This window comes from Ursus americanus, chromosome 31 (assembly GCF_024610735.1).
Source record: "Ursus americanus isolate L20-20 chromosome 31, mUrsAme1.1.p, whole genome shotgun sequence".
Classification (NCBI taxonomy): domain Eukaryota; kingdom Metazoa; phylum Chordata; class Mammalia; order Carnivora; family Ursidae; genus Ursus; species Ursus americanus.
The window spans coordinates 13,667,657-13,680,785 of record NC_142157.1 but is presented as its reverse complement, the minus strand read 5'-3'; the positions used below and the strand labels follow the sequence as shown (position 1 = coordinate 13,680,785).

At 39.1% G+C, this 13,129-nt stretch overlaps 1 protein-coding gene across 1 annotated transcript in view; it reads left to right on the top strand.

Annotated features, from left to right (window-relative positions):
* The window catches only part of LOC123778140 (uncharacterized), a 35,182-nt gene that overhangs the window by 2,418 nt on the left and 19,635 nt on the right, over window positions 1–13,129 (top strand). The window contains 9 exon segments of the mRNA XM_087857617.1: window positions 1,987–2,105; window positions 2,742–2,870; window positions 5,506–5,570; window positions 5,658–5,714; window positions 5,804–5,902; window positions 6,092–6,159; window positions 7,755–7,842; window positions 10,052–10,141; window positions 11,102–11,175. Coding sequence (XP_087713743.1) covers window positions 1,987–2,105; window positions 2,742–2,870; window positions 5,506–5,570; window positions 5,658–5,714; window positions 5,804–5,902; window positions 6,092–6,159; window positions 7,755–7,842; window positions 10,052–10,141; window positions 11,102–11,175 — 789 coding nt within the window.

Here is a 13,129-nt window from a genome sequence, read left to right as displayed (position 1 = left end):
GACTGATTCTTTGGTTACAGTGTAACGAGGGTGAGGGCTGGGGACCTCTGAAGCAGTTGACTCTTTTGTTCCATAGCCAATGATTAAATGTATTGGCTGGTCAACTGCCTTGCCAAAATGTGAATCAGTCAGTCCAAAACCGTGAGTATTAATGAACAGTATATACTGTCTGTGCTCTGGTAAAATGTTAGGGCATCATAATAAATGCATAAACTGTAATTTGGTCTGTTTCTACATTATGGCTCCCCTAAAAAGACAAGAAAATACACTGTTGGATCTTCTACTTTTAATCATATTGACAGGTTTCTGTGGTGAATGCTCAATCAGCTCTTTTTGGCTGACAACCCATTTGTTTCCCATGATATGCCTTTTATACCATGTATTTAGGGGAAAATATGAAGGTTAAATCTAGCGCCTGGGTAGCGCAGTCGTTAAAGCGTCTGCCTTCGGCTCAGGGCGTGATCCTGGAGTACCGGGATCGAGTCCCACATCAGGCTCCTCTGCTATGAGCCTGCTTCTTCCTCTCCCACTCCCCCTGCTGTGTTCCCTCTCTCGCTGGCTGTCTCTCTCTGTCAAATAAATAAATAAAATCTTTAAAAAAAAAAAAAAAAATTTAAATCTGGTCCACATTTGCCTGTTTTTATACTCATCTGGGAAAGATAGAAGATTACTTTTATTTCTGTTATAACTTACGTTTGGTTCACCTAGGCTTGGGTGGGATAAATAGAAGTTAATCTGAACAGTTGGATAAATTGTCTTGATGTCACCTTTCTCTACTGATTCAAAATATCATTTTCATTATATAGAGAATTCTTAACATTACTTTGGCTGTTTCTGTTCTTTTTATTGAGTCCCTTTGTTCTTTGCATCTGTTTTTGGGATAACTATTTCTAATGGTTGTGTTCTTATAATTTATGATAAGAAAATTCTCATTTCTAAAGAATTAGTTTTTATATTTCAAGATTTATACTTTAAGATGATCAGTTGTTTTTTTTAAGATTTTATTTATTTGAGAGAGAGAGAGAGAGAGCAGGCAAGCAGGGGGAGCAGTAGAGGGAGAGGGAGAAGCAGGCTCCCCACTGAGTAGGGAGCCAGACCCCAGGACCCTGGGATCATGCTCTGAGCCCAAGGCAGACGCTTAACCGACTGAGCCACTCAAGCCCCCCTAAAATGATCTGTTTCTTAAAAAAATCCTACTAGGTTGTTGGTTGGGTTTCCCTATGTTTATTAAATAATTTGGTTACACTAACGTCTTCACAATATATTCTCTATCCAGAAACAAGTTTTTGTGTCCCCTTGTTTTGTGATTTTAGTAACACACCTACCCTCTTCTGTTTGTTTGTTTGTTTGTTTGTTTTAATTGGTTTGGATTAGGAAAACAGATTAAGATTTTTAAGATTGTACTTAAAATACGTTCTGAGTATCTAAAGCATGTTCAAAACTCTTTTTTTGTACAGCTTTAAAATAAGGTCCGTGTGCTTTAGCACATGTTTTGTACATTTAGTAAAACATCGGTTGCCTGGTATTAGAGTTTTTTTTTTACGTGTATCTGTTTCCTTCAGTAATTATGATTTTCTGAAGGGCAGAAAGAATGTGATTAACTGCCTGATATTTTTTGGTTGGAGTCCACCGAATTGGCTAGTACTGTAATTCTAAAACTGTAATGTAGCTCGCCTCCACTTCATTTATACATTCTTATTTATAATCATATTGTGCATCCGTTGGTCTCCCACGAGTGCAAATCCTCGAAGACAGGGTATGTGTCTTGTTTTAAACTTTTCCCATCTCCCATCTTCTTGGGTGGTTCCATTTACTGTATTATATGAATATTGGATAGATATGGTTGAAAATGACAAAATAGGCTTTAAATAACTACGTAGGAAGAAAACAGTGGTGTAAATTGATTTTCTAGGAATGTTAATGCTGTCTGTGGGACAAATGAGAACATTAAGAAGAGTTGTTGTTGTTGTTGCTGTTTTAATTCAGCCGTGTTGCCAGTTGATCCTGTTCAAGAAAATTATGTTCGTAAAGTGAAAAACTGTATTTTTTCAATTGCCTTCCCTACTCCCTTCAAATCAAGAGTACGTCTTGCAGCAGTTTCAAAGGTTAGGCTTTATTTTTTCACAACAAAAATACTTAATTCATTGTAACTTTTGTCTAAAAAAGATATTCATACCTTTTATAGTTGAATTGTTAGCCTATTGATAAATGATTATCTTTGTGTTTAGAGTTCAGACACTTGGAGAATGTCATTCTTAGAAATCACTTTTTGATACAAATTCCTGGACCCTAGTACTCCGTTTCATCTTAAAGTTATCTTACAAAGAAAATATACTTTTTTTGAAAAAAGGGGACAAATGAGTTCAATTCTTAGAAATGGGCTCTAATAACAAATTATAAATTGCTCTTTCGTGATATGATTGGATTTGGGATAGAAGTAGGACATTTACTTTCTCCTAGTTCCTTTAAAGAATGTGTGCTAAGAAAAAATGGTATTTTACTATGCATCACAAGAATTACATAAAAATTTTAAAACTATCTAATAGAACTGATTTTTCCAAAAAGCATATATAAGCATATAGAGTATGATACATCCCTCATGAGAAAATATTAATGTACTTTTGGAAGAGGTTCATTTTTCTAATTTTCTTCCATCATATCTCTTTTCTCAAAAATTATTAAAGGATTGCTTAAGTCTGTAAGGTCTTCTTGGTTTGTTTTTTTGTTTTTTCCTGCTTCAGGAAGTTCTAGAAGATATTTTGGACCTTGACTTATCTGTCTCAGAAACAGATGATTTTATCCAGCTTGTGAGTGGTGAAAAGATAGTATCTGGGTCCATTCCATTGGCTCACAGATATGGTGGGTACCAGGTATGAGCAGCATCAGCGTGACTTCCCTAATATAAATATAATTTACATCTCATTAATGAAGGGTTTTTTTTTTTTTACATTAATTCCTCTAATATTAGTGTGTGGAGACTTCGACAAGATGTTTCTAGAAAAATGTGTCATGATAAGATATTTTAATTGGCTGATGTGATTTCTTGCTGTGAGAAAGCTAATGCCCAACTTTCTTTGATGGAATCGAGAAAACTGGGGTAGCACTAATACAAAATTTCTGTGATTTATTGCTAGAGAGCTCATTCAGGGACATTTCAGACAAGAAATGTAGGCAAAGTCAAGTAGCACAAAAAGTCAATATAAAAACCTCAGAAGGATAAAGAGATAATAGTTTTGCCAGGATAGCTGCAGAACAAAGTTTTAGAACTGCTAGAAACTGCTAGAATTTAATCAGGATTAACTGGGGGTATTATATATGCTGAAGCAATTAAGAAAGAGCCTTCTAGAAATGAAGTTAAGATATTGAAGCAAGTTCAGGTTGTGGTATCTGACTAAGTTAAAAAAAAAATAGGAGAAAGTGAAGGAACACAGGATCAATTGTTGAACTTGCTGTGACTTTCCTATGAACTAGATAAGATGAACAGTCTGGTTGTCTGGGGGCTGGTTTACTTTGGAATATATTTTAGGACAAGTAGCAAAGTATAATAGGGTTGGAGTAAGGATTAAGTTAAGAAATATGAAAAGTGAAAAGTGCTTCCATGATAGCTATTATAATAATGATAATATCAGGCTCTGGTTTGTTGGGGGCATTTAATTCCTTTTAGATCTTTGTTGCTTTCCTTCTTCAATGTCCTAAGAAGCAAAAGTATCATGGAAGCTAAGCTAACATAAGCTGAGAAGCAAAGTGACATAGACCATTAGAACTGCAAAAGACTTCAGGGGTCATCTATGACAAACTTGAACCTCCGTGTCGTGATCCGTAACGTGCAAGGGTTGACCAGGTCCATTCCAGGAACTGCGAGAAGGGATGTGGCAAAGAAATCCGCTTAATTTTACTTAACACCCCATTTTCCAAACATACTTGACTGTAGGGTATTGTTGTGATTTGTTCTTAAGTAATAATTATTAACATTTTGCCAAACTATGTTTCTCCATTTCGAAACTTCTGGACAAGATGATCCTTACGGTTTTTTCTAGCTCCCAAATATAGGGATTCCATAGTTCAAAAAGCCATTCCCCATATAGGTTAAATTTATCAGATAGCATTTTGTGCTGGTCCTCGCATGTACTGTTAGAGTACAAACGCAGACCTTAAGCCCTGCAGAGTTTTGTTAAGGTGTATTTTTTTGTAGGGTGGTTTTTTTTTTTTTTTTTGATAGTATAGTAAATTAGATTTTAAAAATCAATTTCATGTTTCATCTCTTGGTTCATCTCTTGAAATTATAAAGATTTATTTCTAAGGATGGGTTTGCCATTTTGAACAGTAAATCATTTCTCTTTTATTAATAGAGAACTACCTTCTTGTTTCCCCTGACTTCACTCCTAGCTCTGGATTCACCATTCTTTCTACTTCTTTTTCATGGTGTGGGATATACCTAATGTATTGTCGACTTTAGAAATTGCCAGAGTATGCTGAGAGCACCTCTCAGATTTGTGCTCTTCGAGGTATTAGGTAGCTAAAATTAATGGTGATCTGTGCCTGGTTAAGATGAAAAAGTAAAATACTGGGTAGATTTTTCTCAAGTTCATGTTTTTCTATCAGAACTATCAACAGTTTAAATATTCCACACCTGTTTATAGAACTCCTTTTATTGCCAGGAGCTATGATGGTGAATGAGACCTTCCCCCTTTGCTCTGATTGCTAATACTCTAGGGGAGGGGATAAAGAAATCTAATAACATCACGGTCACGATAGGGGTAGGTATAGGAGTTATGGGAACTCCCAGAACCCTCCTAGTCCCAGGAAGTCAGAGACATCTTTCTGGTGGAAGTAACATGCATGTGGGAAATGGAACAGTGTCTAAGCCAGCAATTCAGTGTTGGTAATGATAATTATTACCATCTTCTGAGCACTTGCATATGTCGGACATAGTACAGGGCATCCGTTGGCATTCATTCTTATGACAACCTGGCAAGGGTCATCCCATTTTACAGAAATGAAAGGTCAGTCTCAGTGGGATTAAGTAACTCAAATTCCCGTAGCTGGTAAATGGCATACCTGGGAGTTGGGCAACCGCAAACAGAAAATGTTGGGAACAGCTAACTGTAAGTTCAAAAGCAATTTTCCAGTTATAAGTATTTTCTTGATTTTACATTGCATACATATACTATAGGCAAACTTTCTATGAATAAATTGTTCCGAGTTCATATTCTGGAATTAAATAGATCAATAGGTCAGTTCTAAATATTCTACACCTAACAAACTTGAGCTCAGCTGTAAGATGATGAAGTTAATTATATGTCTCAAATTTATATTTTGAAAAGGAATTTCACTTATGTTTTATTGACTGAATTTTTTTCACCTTTGTTCTAGTTGTTGATTATTATAATTCTAAAAATGTAATACCCCATTCTCAATTTTGACAAAATAACTTTGGCTATAATATTACTATGAAAGCTTTAAAAAAGGGTAATAAGCATGAATAATTTTCTTTTTCTCCTTTAGTTTGGGATATGGGCAGGTCAGCTTGGGGATGGAAGAGCCCACCTTATTGGAATTTACACAAACAGGTACCACATGTTTTCTGATATAATAGCTTTTCTGCTAAATATTAGTACGGATCTTTGAATACTAAGATTTCTTCATTGTTGTTGAAGGCAGGGTGAAAAGTGGGAGCTCCAATTAAAAGGCTCGGGAAAGACCCCATACTCCTGGTACAGTTTGATATTTTTTTAGTCATCTAAATAAAAATTGATGTTGTCTTCATTACAACTGAAAATCTTTTTTCTCTTATTTGCCCTAGAAATGGTGATGGCAGAGCTGTTCTTCGTTCCTCAGTGAGAGAATTTTTATGCAGCGAGGCCATGCACTCTCTTGGAATTCCAACCAGCAGAGCTGCAAGGTAAGTCCTTTTTCCTTGAAGCTAACTTTCAAGACTACATCATGTTATCTGCAGGCACGTGTCAGTAAACTGAGCCGATAAATCTCTGGTAGCGTGATTTCTTATCGTTTCTTATGGTTTTAGGCACTTCTTGGTAGCTTGCTAGCAGCTAATATGTAACTTTAATTGTTGGGTTCTCTTACGTTTCAGTCTGGTTGTCAGTGATGATGAAGTATGGAGAGGTCAGCTCTACAATGGAAACATTGTGAAAGAACGAGGTAATGATAATTTTTAGAATACGGACATAAAATTAGGCTAAGTTCTTAAAGAAGAACAGATCCTGGACCTCTTTGCGGTCTTCTTAAAAAATGACCCGGGATTCTTCAAGATGTAATTGCAGCATTAGAATATTACCGCAGGGTATCCTGCCCCACATCCTTACGTCACTAGCCCTTCGGTTTCAAACAGTAGACAGCTGGGAAGTGAACACAAATGCTTATGCACAGCCAGCAAAATGGACACGAAAGCTCATACACTTTCTTCTGAGGAGAGCCCCTCAGACCTTTCCTCAGAGCCTGATTGCTCCTACTTCATGCTCCCTTCCAATCGGTTCAGTTAACTTTTTCCTCAGCCTTTAGTAAGCCAAAAAAAAAAAAAAAGATTAGGAAGGGGTGAGGAGTGTGCTGTAGGGCGGCAAAGAGAAACAGCGAGAGAAACTTGACCTTGAATCTCTGGGGCGGGAAGAGCCCTGAAAATCAATAATAAATGTATTTTATTTTATATGTATATATGTATGTATGTATGTAAGCTCTACACCAACGTGGGGCTTGCGCTCGCTGCCCCGAGATCAAGAGTCACGTGCTAATAATAAACTTATTCAACGGTTTAGAAAGCAGAGCTGTTGAGGGCTGCCGATACCCTACCTGCCCTGTTGGGTCCTCCGGACATCACTGTAGGACGGGGCAGCGTCGTGCTCACTGCTGTTCACGGTGATTCACGAGTGCACGAGTTATGTTCTTGATACTTAGTGCCTAGTATGTTTTGACAAGATTCTCATAAAAAACAAACCCCCTAAAGTATTCATGCTTAACGGAGTTAAGGGTTATTTATCTTTGAAATTAGGAAGGATTTCGGTCGGGGGAGAAGAAGGAGCGCGCCCGCACGTGGGGCGGGGACTAGCACAAAGGCCCGGGGGTAGCAGTGAGTGGGACCGTCTGGAAGGGCAACGCACCGAGGCAGGAGGCTTTGCTGCCTGGGATTGACTTCACCTTGACATCCAAACACACGGAAGTACAGCGTTCCTATTCAGAAAAAGAACATGAATTCTCTTTACTAATTGTATTACTAATGTCTGTAGTCAAAACAGGAGGTGGCAATAGAAGGCTGCAAACACTAACACAAAAATGCATAGATTCACTTTATTTCTTCCATGCATGCATATAACATATGCAAACATTTATTTACTGAAGTTGATTTTCAATGAGTTACACCAAGAGAAGGCACTTGCAGGGACTATGCCATGGAAATCATCCACTGATTCCCTATCTCAAGATGAAGTACAGGGAAAAGGTCCCAACAGAGGAGACAGTGGGAATCCCATGTTGGGAGCCTAACAGTTGAACTGAGCAGCCTTTAGTGAGGTTGGGACCTTAGTATTTCTGCAAGTGTTGTGGTTTCTGACATTCTAACTGATTCAAGGCTTAAAGAAATAGAGAAAAATCCTTGATCCTTTCTGGGGTATAAATTTGTTGCTTTTCTGATAAATTTGGTTCCTGTGTTATTTTTTACTAAAATAATTTGAATTTTCAGAAAAGCATATTATGCTATATTTACATAGTTTAAAATAATTTATGCTAAAGTGTGTGTTTTTCAGGTGCAGTAGTGCTGCGTGTTGCAAAATCATGGTTCAGAATTGGATCGTTAGAAATTTTGGCTCATTATGGTGAGCTGGATTTACTAAGGTTAGAAAATGACTTTTGTTTTTAAATGATAGAAGACTTTTAAAAAATGCTTATGTGAGTGCTGTGAAGTTAAAATATTTTTGGTTTTCTTGTAAGTAAAACCAAATATTTCAATTAATAAATATTTTTTAACGCTTGCTATGTATGGGTTTCCTAGGAGGCCAAAAGAAGTGTGAGACCCCGTAGACCCTTTGCTCAAGGAATTTTTAATCTCATATGCAACCCAGTTTCTTCTGAGGGCCTCTGTGCCGTTCAGAGCCCTGGGTGGAAGTGATTCAACCCCCCCCAAATCCGCAGCCTGCAGAGATCCAAAGATCTCCTTCCAATTTCTGGGATTCCCAGAGTGTGTCTTCTCTCTTATGTCTCTTCTTTCCTGGACTCCGGTTTTGACACAGGTGAGATGCCTGCTTTGCTCTGGGTTGACCCACTTGAAACTCAGCCCCTTCACTGGAACAAAAACAATCAAACCAACAGGCAAAATGTACACAAAGCATTTAAGAACAGAGTGTATCTTACTGAAGATTTTTCTGCAGGGAGGACAGAGGATTACTTCAAAAGAGCGAAAGCAACGAATTCTCCCCCATGCATCACACGGTACAGCTTCCAGCATTTTGTGATGTCTTGGTGCCTACAGTGTCTCTACTCACAATTCCAGCTTCCGCAAGCAGACTTAGCAAGATGTGTCTTCAGACAAACATATTTCCTCCTTTAAGAGGAAATCTTCCTTTTGTTAAGATAATAGTTTTTTTAAAGTCATAAAAAATCATACAGATTCTCTTAGACAAACTAGAATCGTTTGGGAGGTGGATCCTGTATTGCAGTGATCAGCATCATAAATCCAGGTACCTGGTCCATAAGGGTACCGGGAGAAAAGACACGAGGGAAATGAGTCAGCAGAGTAGAGAACTCATCGCACTGGTCAGAGTGGTCTCTGAGTCTCTTACTTTAGCAAATGTTCCCTGAGCTTGTGGTCATCTCGCTTGTGGAGAAGAGTTGTCTACACTCACTGGGCATTATTTCTAACTTCCCATTTGTTTTTTGGGTCACTTCTGCTTGGATTCACAGTGTCACTGAAATTGTTCCATCTGATGGTAATACTTCCATTATAGTTCACTTATCTCTCTGACATTTGATGTATATTAGTGACCGCCGCCTCCTGAAAATCTCTCCATTGGTTCACATAACCACGTACATATTCTTTTTTGTTTCCCAAATACCTGTAACAGTTCTTGACATATAAGCACTTACTCACCTGGTTAAATTATTAAATGATTAGAAAAAAATAGGGGCGCCTGGGTGGCACAGCGGTTAAGCGTCTGCCTTCAGCTCAGGGCGTGATCCCGGCGTTATGGGATCGAGCCCCACGTCAGGCTCCTCATCAGGCTCCTCCACTATGAGCCTGCTTCTTCCTCTCCCACTCCCCCTGCTTGTGTTCCCTCTCTCGCTGGCTGTCTCTATCTCTGTCAAATAAATAAATAAAATCTTTAAAAAAAAAAAAAGAAAAAAATATATATACACAAACTCGAACCCATTCCTTTTGTTTTGACTGACTTTTAGAAATTCCCAGGTCACATCTACAACCCCCCATTTTTTTCTGGCTTCTTTCTTATCCAGTGCATTAAACACTATAGTTAGTGGACAAGTCAGTTAAAATAGGGAATAAAAAAATATGATGCACAGACAACTTAAATACTTCAAGTTCAAACATTGGACAGTTTTTTGCCACCCCCCCTTTGCGAAGCCTTATGTGACCCTGCAGACATAAATAATCGTTCCCTGCTCTGTTATCTTTGTATCTTTTATAGTGTTCTGTTATTGCATGTGTTACACTGTAATGTCAGTATTTCTTCCTGTGTTCTTCTCCCTGACGGGCTCTGTGTTCGTTGAGGTTTGGGTCCTCTGGGTCTGGGGCTTGGCCTCCTTTCCCCCAGTACTTGCACCTGGCGGGGCATATGGCAGGTGCGCACTGGACGTTTACTGAACTAATCGGCATTTGTAATATAACATGGTGGAATCTAATTTTGTCTTAGAAACACATTCCCAGTTTTGACTGGTGTTGAGGAAGTATTTCTCTATGGCTGTTTTGAGTGTAAAATCTTATTTTAATTTCTGAACATTTTAAGCTTGAATCTCATGGCTTCCTGGATGTCACAGGCAGATTGAGATGATTCGATACTGAGGGACACTGATGCTCTCTCCTTCTTTCCAGGACATTATTGGACTTCATCATACGGGAGCATTTCCCCTCAGTGAAGGTCACAGAACCAAACAGATATGTGGTAAGTTTTTAAAGAGAAAGGTCAGTACTAGGTTTTCTCTCTTGGCCCGCCAACATCAACGGTTACAACTCAGAACTTAACTAAAGGTAGGAAAGGAAACGGAGAGCACTTTGAACATTTTGTGAGAGGAGGAGAAGGTGAACCACTTCGCACACAAGGCATAGGTGAGAAAGGTGGTTTGACAGGCGTCTGGAGAGAAGGAGCAGGCGCTGCAGCGTCCTGACTCCAACGCTGTGTTTTGTGCGTGTGTTGTATAACTTGGTCCCACATGTTCTTTTCTCACACATGAGAAATACAGATATTTCTATTGTCGTAGTTCTGAAAGAAGCACAACACATAACAGGAAAATGTGATTTTCTATTCTTGTGGAGATGATTTGGTCTTCATAACCCTCTTTCATTCTCTTAGCAGCCACAGAGAAGGGAATTCCGTTATTTTTCTTGGTGACTCATTTCAAAGTTTAAGAACTCACTTTGCTTACATTTAACTCTCTTGTGCTGAATTCTATTGCTTTTCCTGCTCTTATTGGACATGGAGAAGGCCTGGTCGTTATACTGTGTCCGAGCCTTTATATATTATATCTCGGTGACTCATTCCACATTCTTCCATTTTTTTCATACATCTGCTAATTTCCATTCCTTTAGTCATCTTTTGGCACGCTGAATTCTTTCCGTGTTCTCCTTGTGCCTTAGCAGAATATCCTAAAAGAGTATACATTCCTGGGGCGCCTGGGTGGCACAGCGGTTAAGCGTCTGCCTTCGGCTCAGGGCGTGATCCCGGCGTTATAGGATCGAGCCCCACGTCAGGCTCCTCCGCTATGAGCCTGCTTCTTCCTCTCCCACTCCCCCTGCTTGTGTTCCCTCTCTCGCTGGCTGTCTCTATCTCTGTCTAATAAATAAATAAAATCTTTAAAAAATAAATAAATAAATAAAAGAGTATACATTCCTGAAAATCTGAAAAATTTCTTGATTTTATTTTAGGATTTTTTTCTCTATTGTGGTATCAAAGACGGCACGACTCATGGCCTTGTGGATGTCTGTTGGTTTTGCTCACGGTAAGTCATCCATCAGGAAAATGAAACATCAGTAGTCATTTTCCTGATGGGAAAGTAGAGTTAATTTGTTGAAGCAGAAGACTTCTTTTTTGTGTACTTCAAAATATTCCTGCTGATGAGCTTCTTAACATTTAGTGTATGAGTTTGTTTTTAGCAACAGAGAAACAATTTTCGTGCATTTAAAATGGTTTTGAGTGGAACAATATACACCAGACAGAAGAAGCATCCTCCATTCAATGAGGATGTGATTACCTGTAAAACTTTCTTTTTTAAAAAAAGATTTTATTTATTTATTTATTTATTTATTTATTTATTTATTTTAGGGAACAAGCAGAGTGAGGGGCAGGGGGAGGGAGAGGGACAAGCAGACTCCACACTGAGCAGAGAGCCGGACTCTGAAAGCTGGACTTGATTTCACAATCCCAAGATCAAGACCAGAGTCAAAGTCAAGAGTTGGACGCTTAACCAACTGAACAACCCAGGCGCCCTGGCCTATAAACCTTTTAAACTTTGTGGCTACATGTATCATATTTAGGTCTCTTTAAAGCTGTTTTTATTTTTTATTTATTTATTTATTTATTTATTTTTAAAATATTTTATTTATTTATTTGACAGAGATAGAGACAGCCAGCGAGAGAGGGAACACAAGCAGGGGGAGTGGGAGAGGAAGAAGCAGGCTTCCTGCGGAGGAGCCCGATGCGGGGCTCTATCCCAGAACGCCGGGATCACGCCCTGAGCTGAAGGCAGATGCTTAATGACTGAGCCACAGGTGTCCCTAAAGCTGTTTTTAAAATCTTATTTATAAAAGCACTGCATGCTATGGTAAAGAATTATAAGTATAGAGTGCTTGGGTGGCTCAGTTGGTTAAGCGTCTGCCTTGGGCTCAGGTCATGATCCCAGAGTCCTGACATCGAGTCCTGCGTCAGGCTCCCTGATCGGTGGGGGGTCTGCTTCTCCCTCTGCCCCTCCTCCCACCCGTGCTCACACACGCTCTGTCTCTCTCTCTTTCTCTCTCTGGCTCACTCTCTCTCTCAAATAAAAAAAATCTTAAAAAACAAATTGAAAGTAGAGAGAAGTGAGTGCGAATTCCATTCTCCAGGGTAATCATTATTAACCATTTCATATCAATTCTTTTGGACTCTTTTGGGATGATATTCATACACCTCCTGTGACAAAAGCAGGGCTGGCTTGTGTGTTTGAAGCCTTTTAGTGTGTGAAGTTGCATAAGAAGGAATATCTGCCTCAACTAAGAATAACTGAAAAACAAACCGTGTATGTCCTAATGTCTCTAGATAAATACCAAAGAGAATCCCACATTGCAAAACTTCTTGAAATCTGCTTAGTTTATCACATGCATCTCTGTGTATCTCTCTTGGGGTGGGTTGGGGTAGGGAGAGCCGGGTAGGTGTTTCAGAGTTTTTGCTACTATGAACCAGTGACTGCCTTGCAACTGTATCTTCCTATTCCTGAAGGTGACTTTTGAGGACAAACCGCTAACGTGGAATGGCTGGGTCAGAGAGTCTGTACATTTAACATTTTGATAAACAGGGCCCTGTTGCTCTGAAAAAGGTTGAAACCCTATATTGGACAGAGTTGCCAAATATCCTGTATCAGGCTGGCATATCCATTCCCCAGCTCCCTCCTACCCCACACTCCTGCCGCCAGCCCCCTTGGCTGGGAGGCCGCACTCCCTCCCCACTCTGCTAGCGGCCTCCAGCTGATGACAGTAACGGGCGTGCACATCCATATTTTCCCCTTTTCCCATCCTTGGAAAATGAATTAATCTTATTCCTTTACTAGTTTCACTTCCATTCCAAGTAACCTATATTTTTTTAGAACAAATGCAAGAAATTGAGGATAAGTAAGAAGAAGTTGTATTTCTTGGGGCTTTTGTTCCTGCAGTATTTGAAATCTTTGTGTGGGGGGGTATAAAACAAAAGGCTAAATTTAGTTA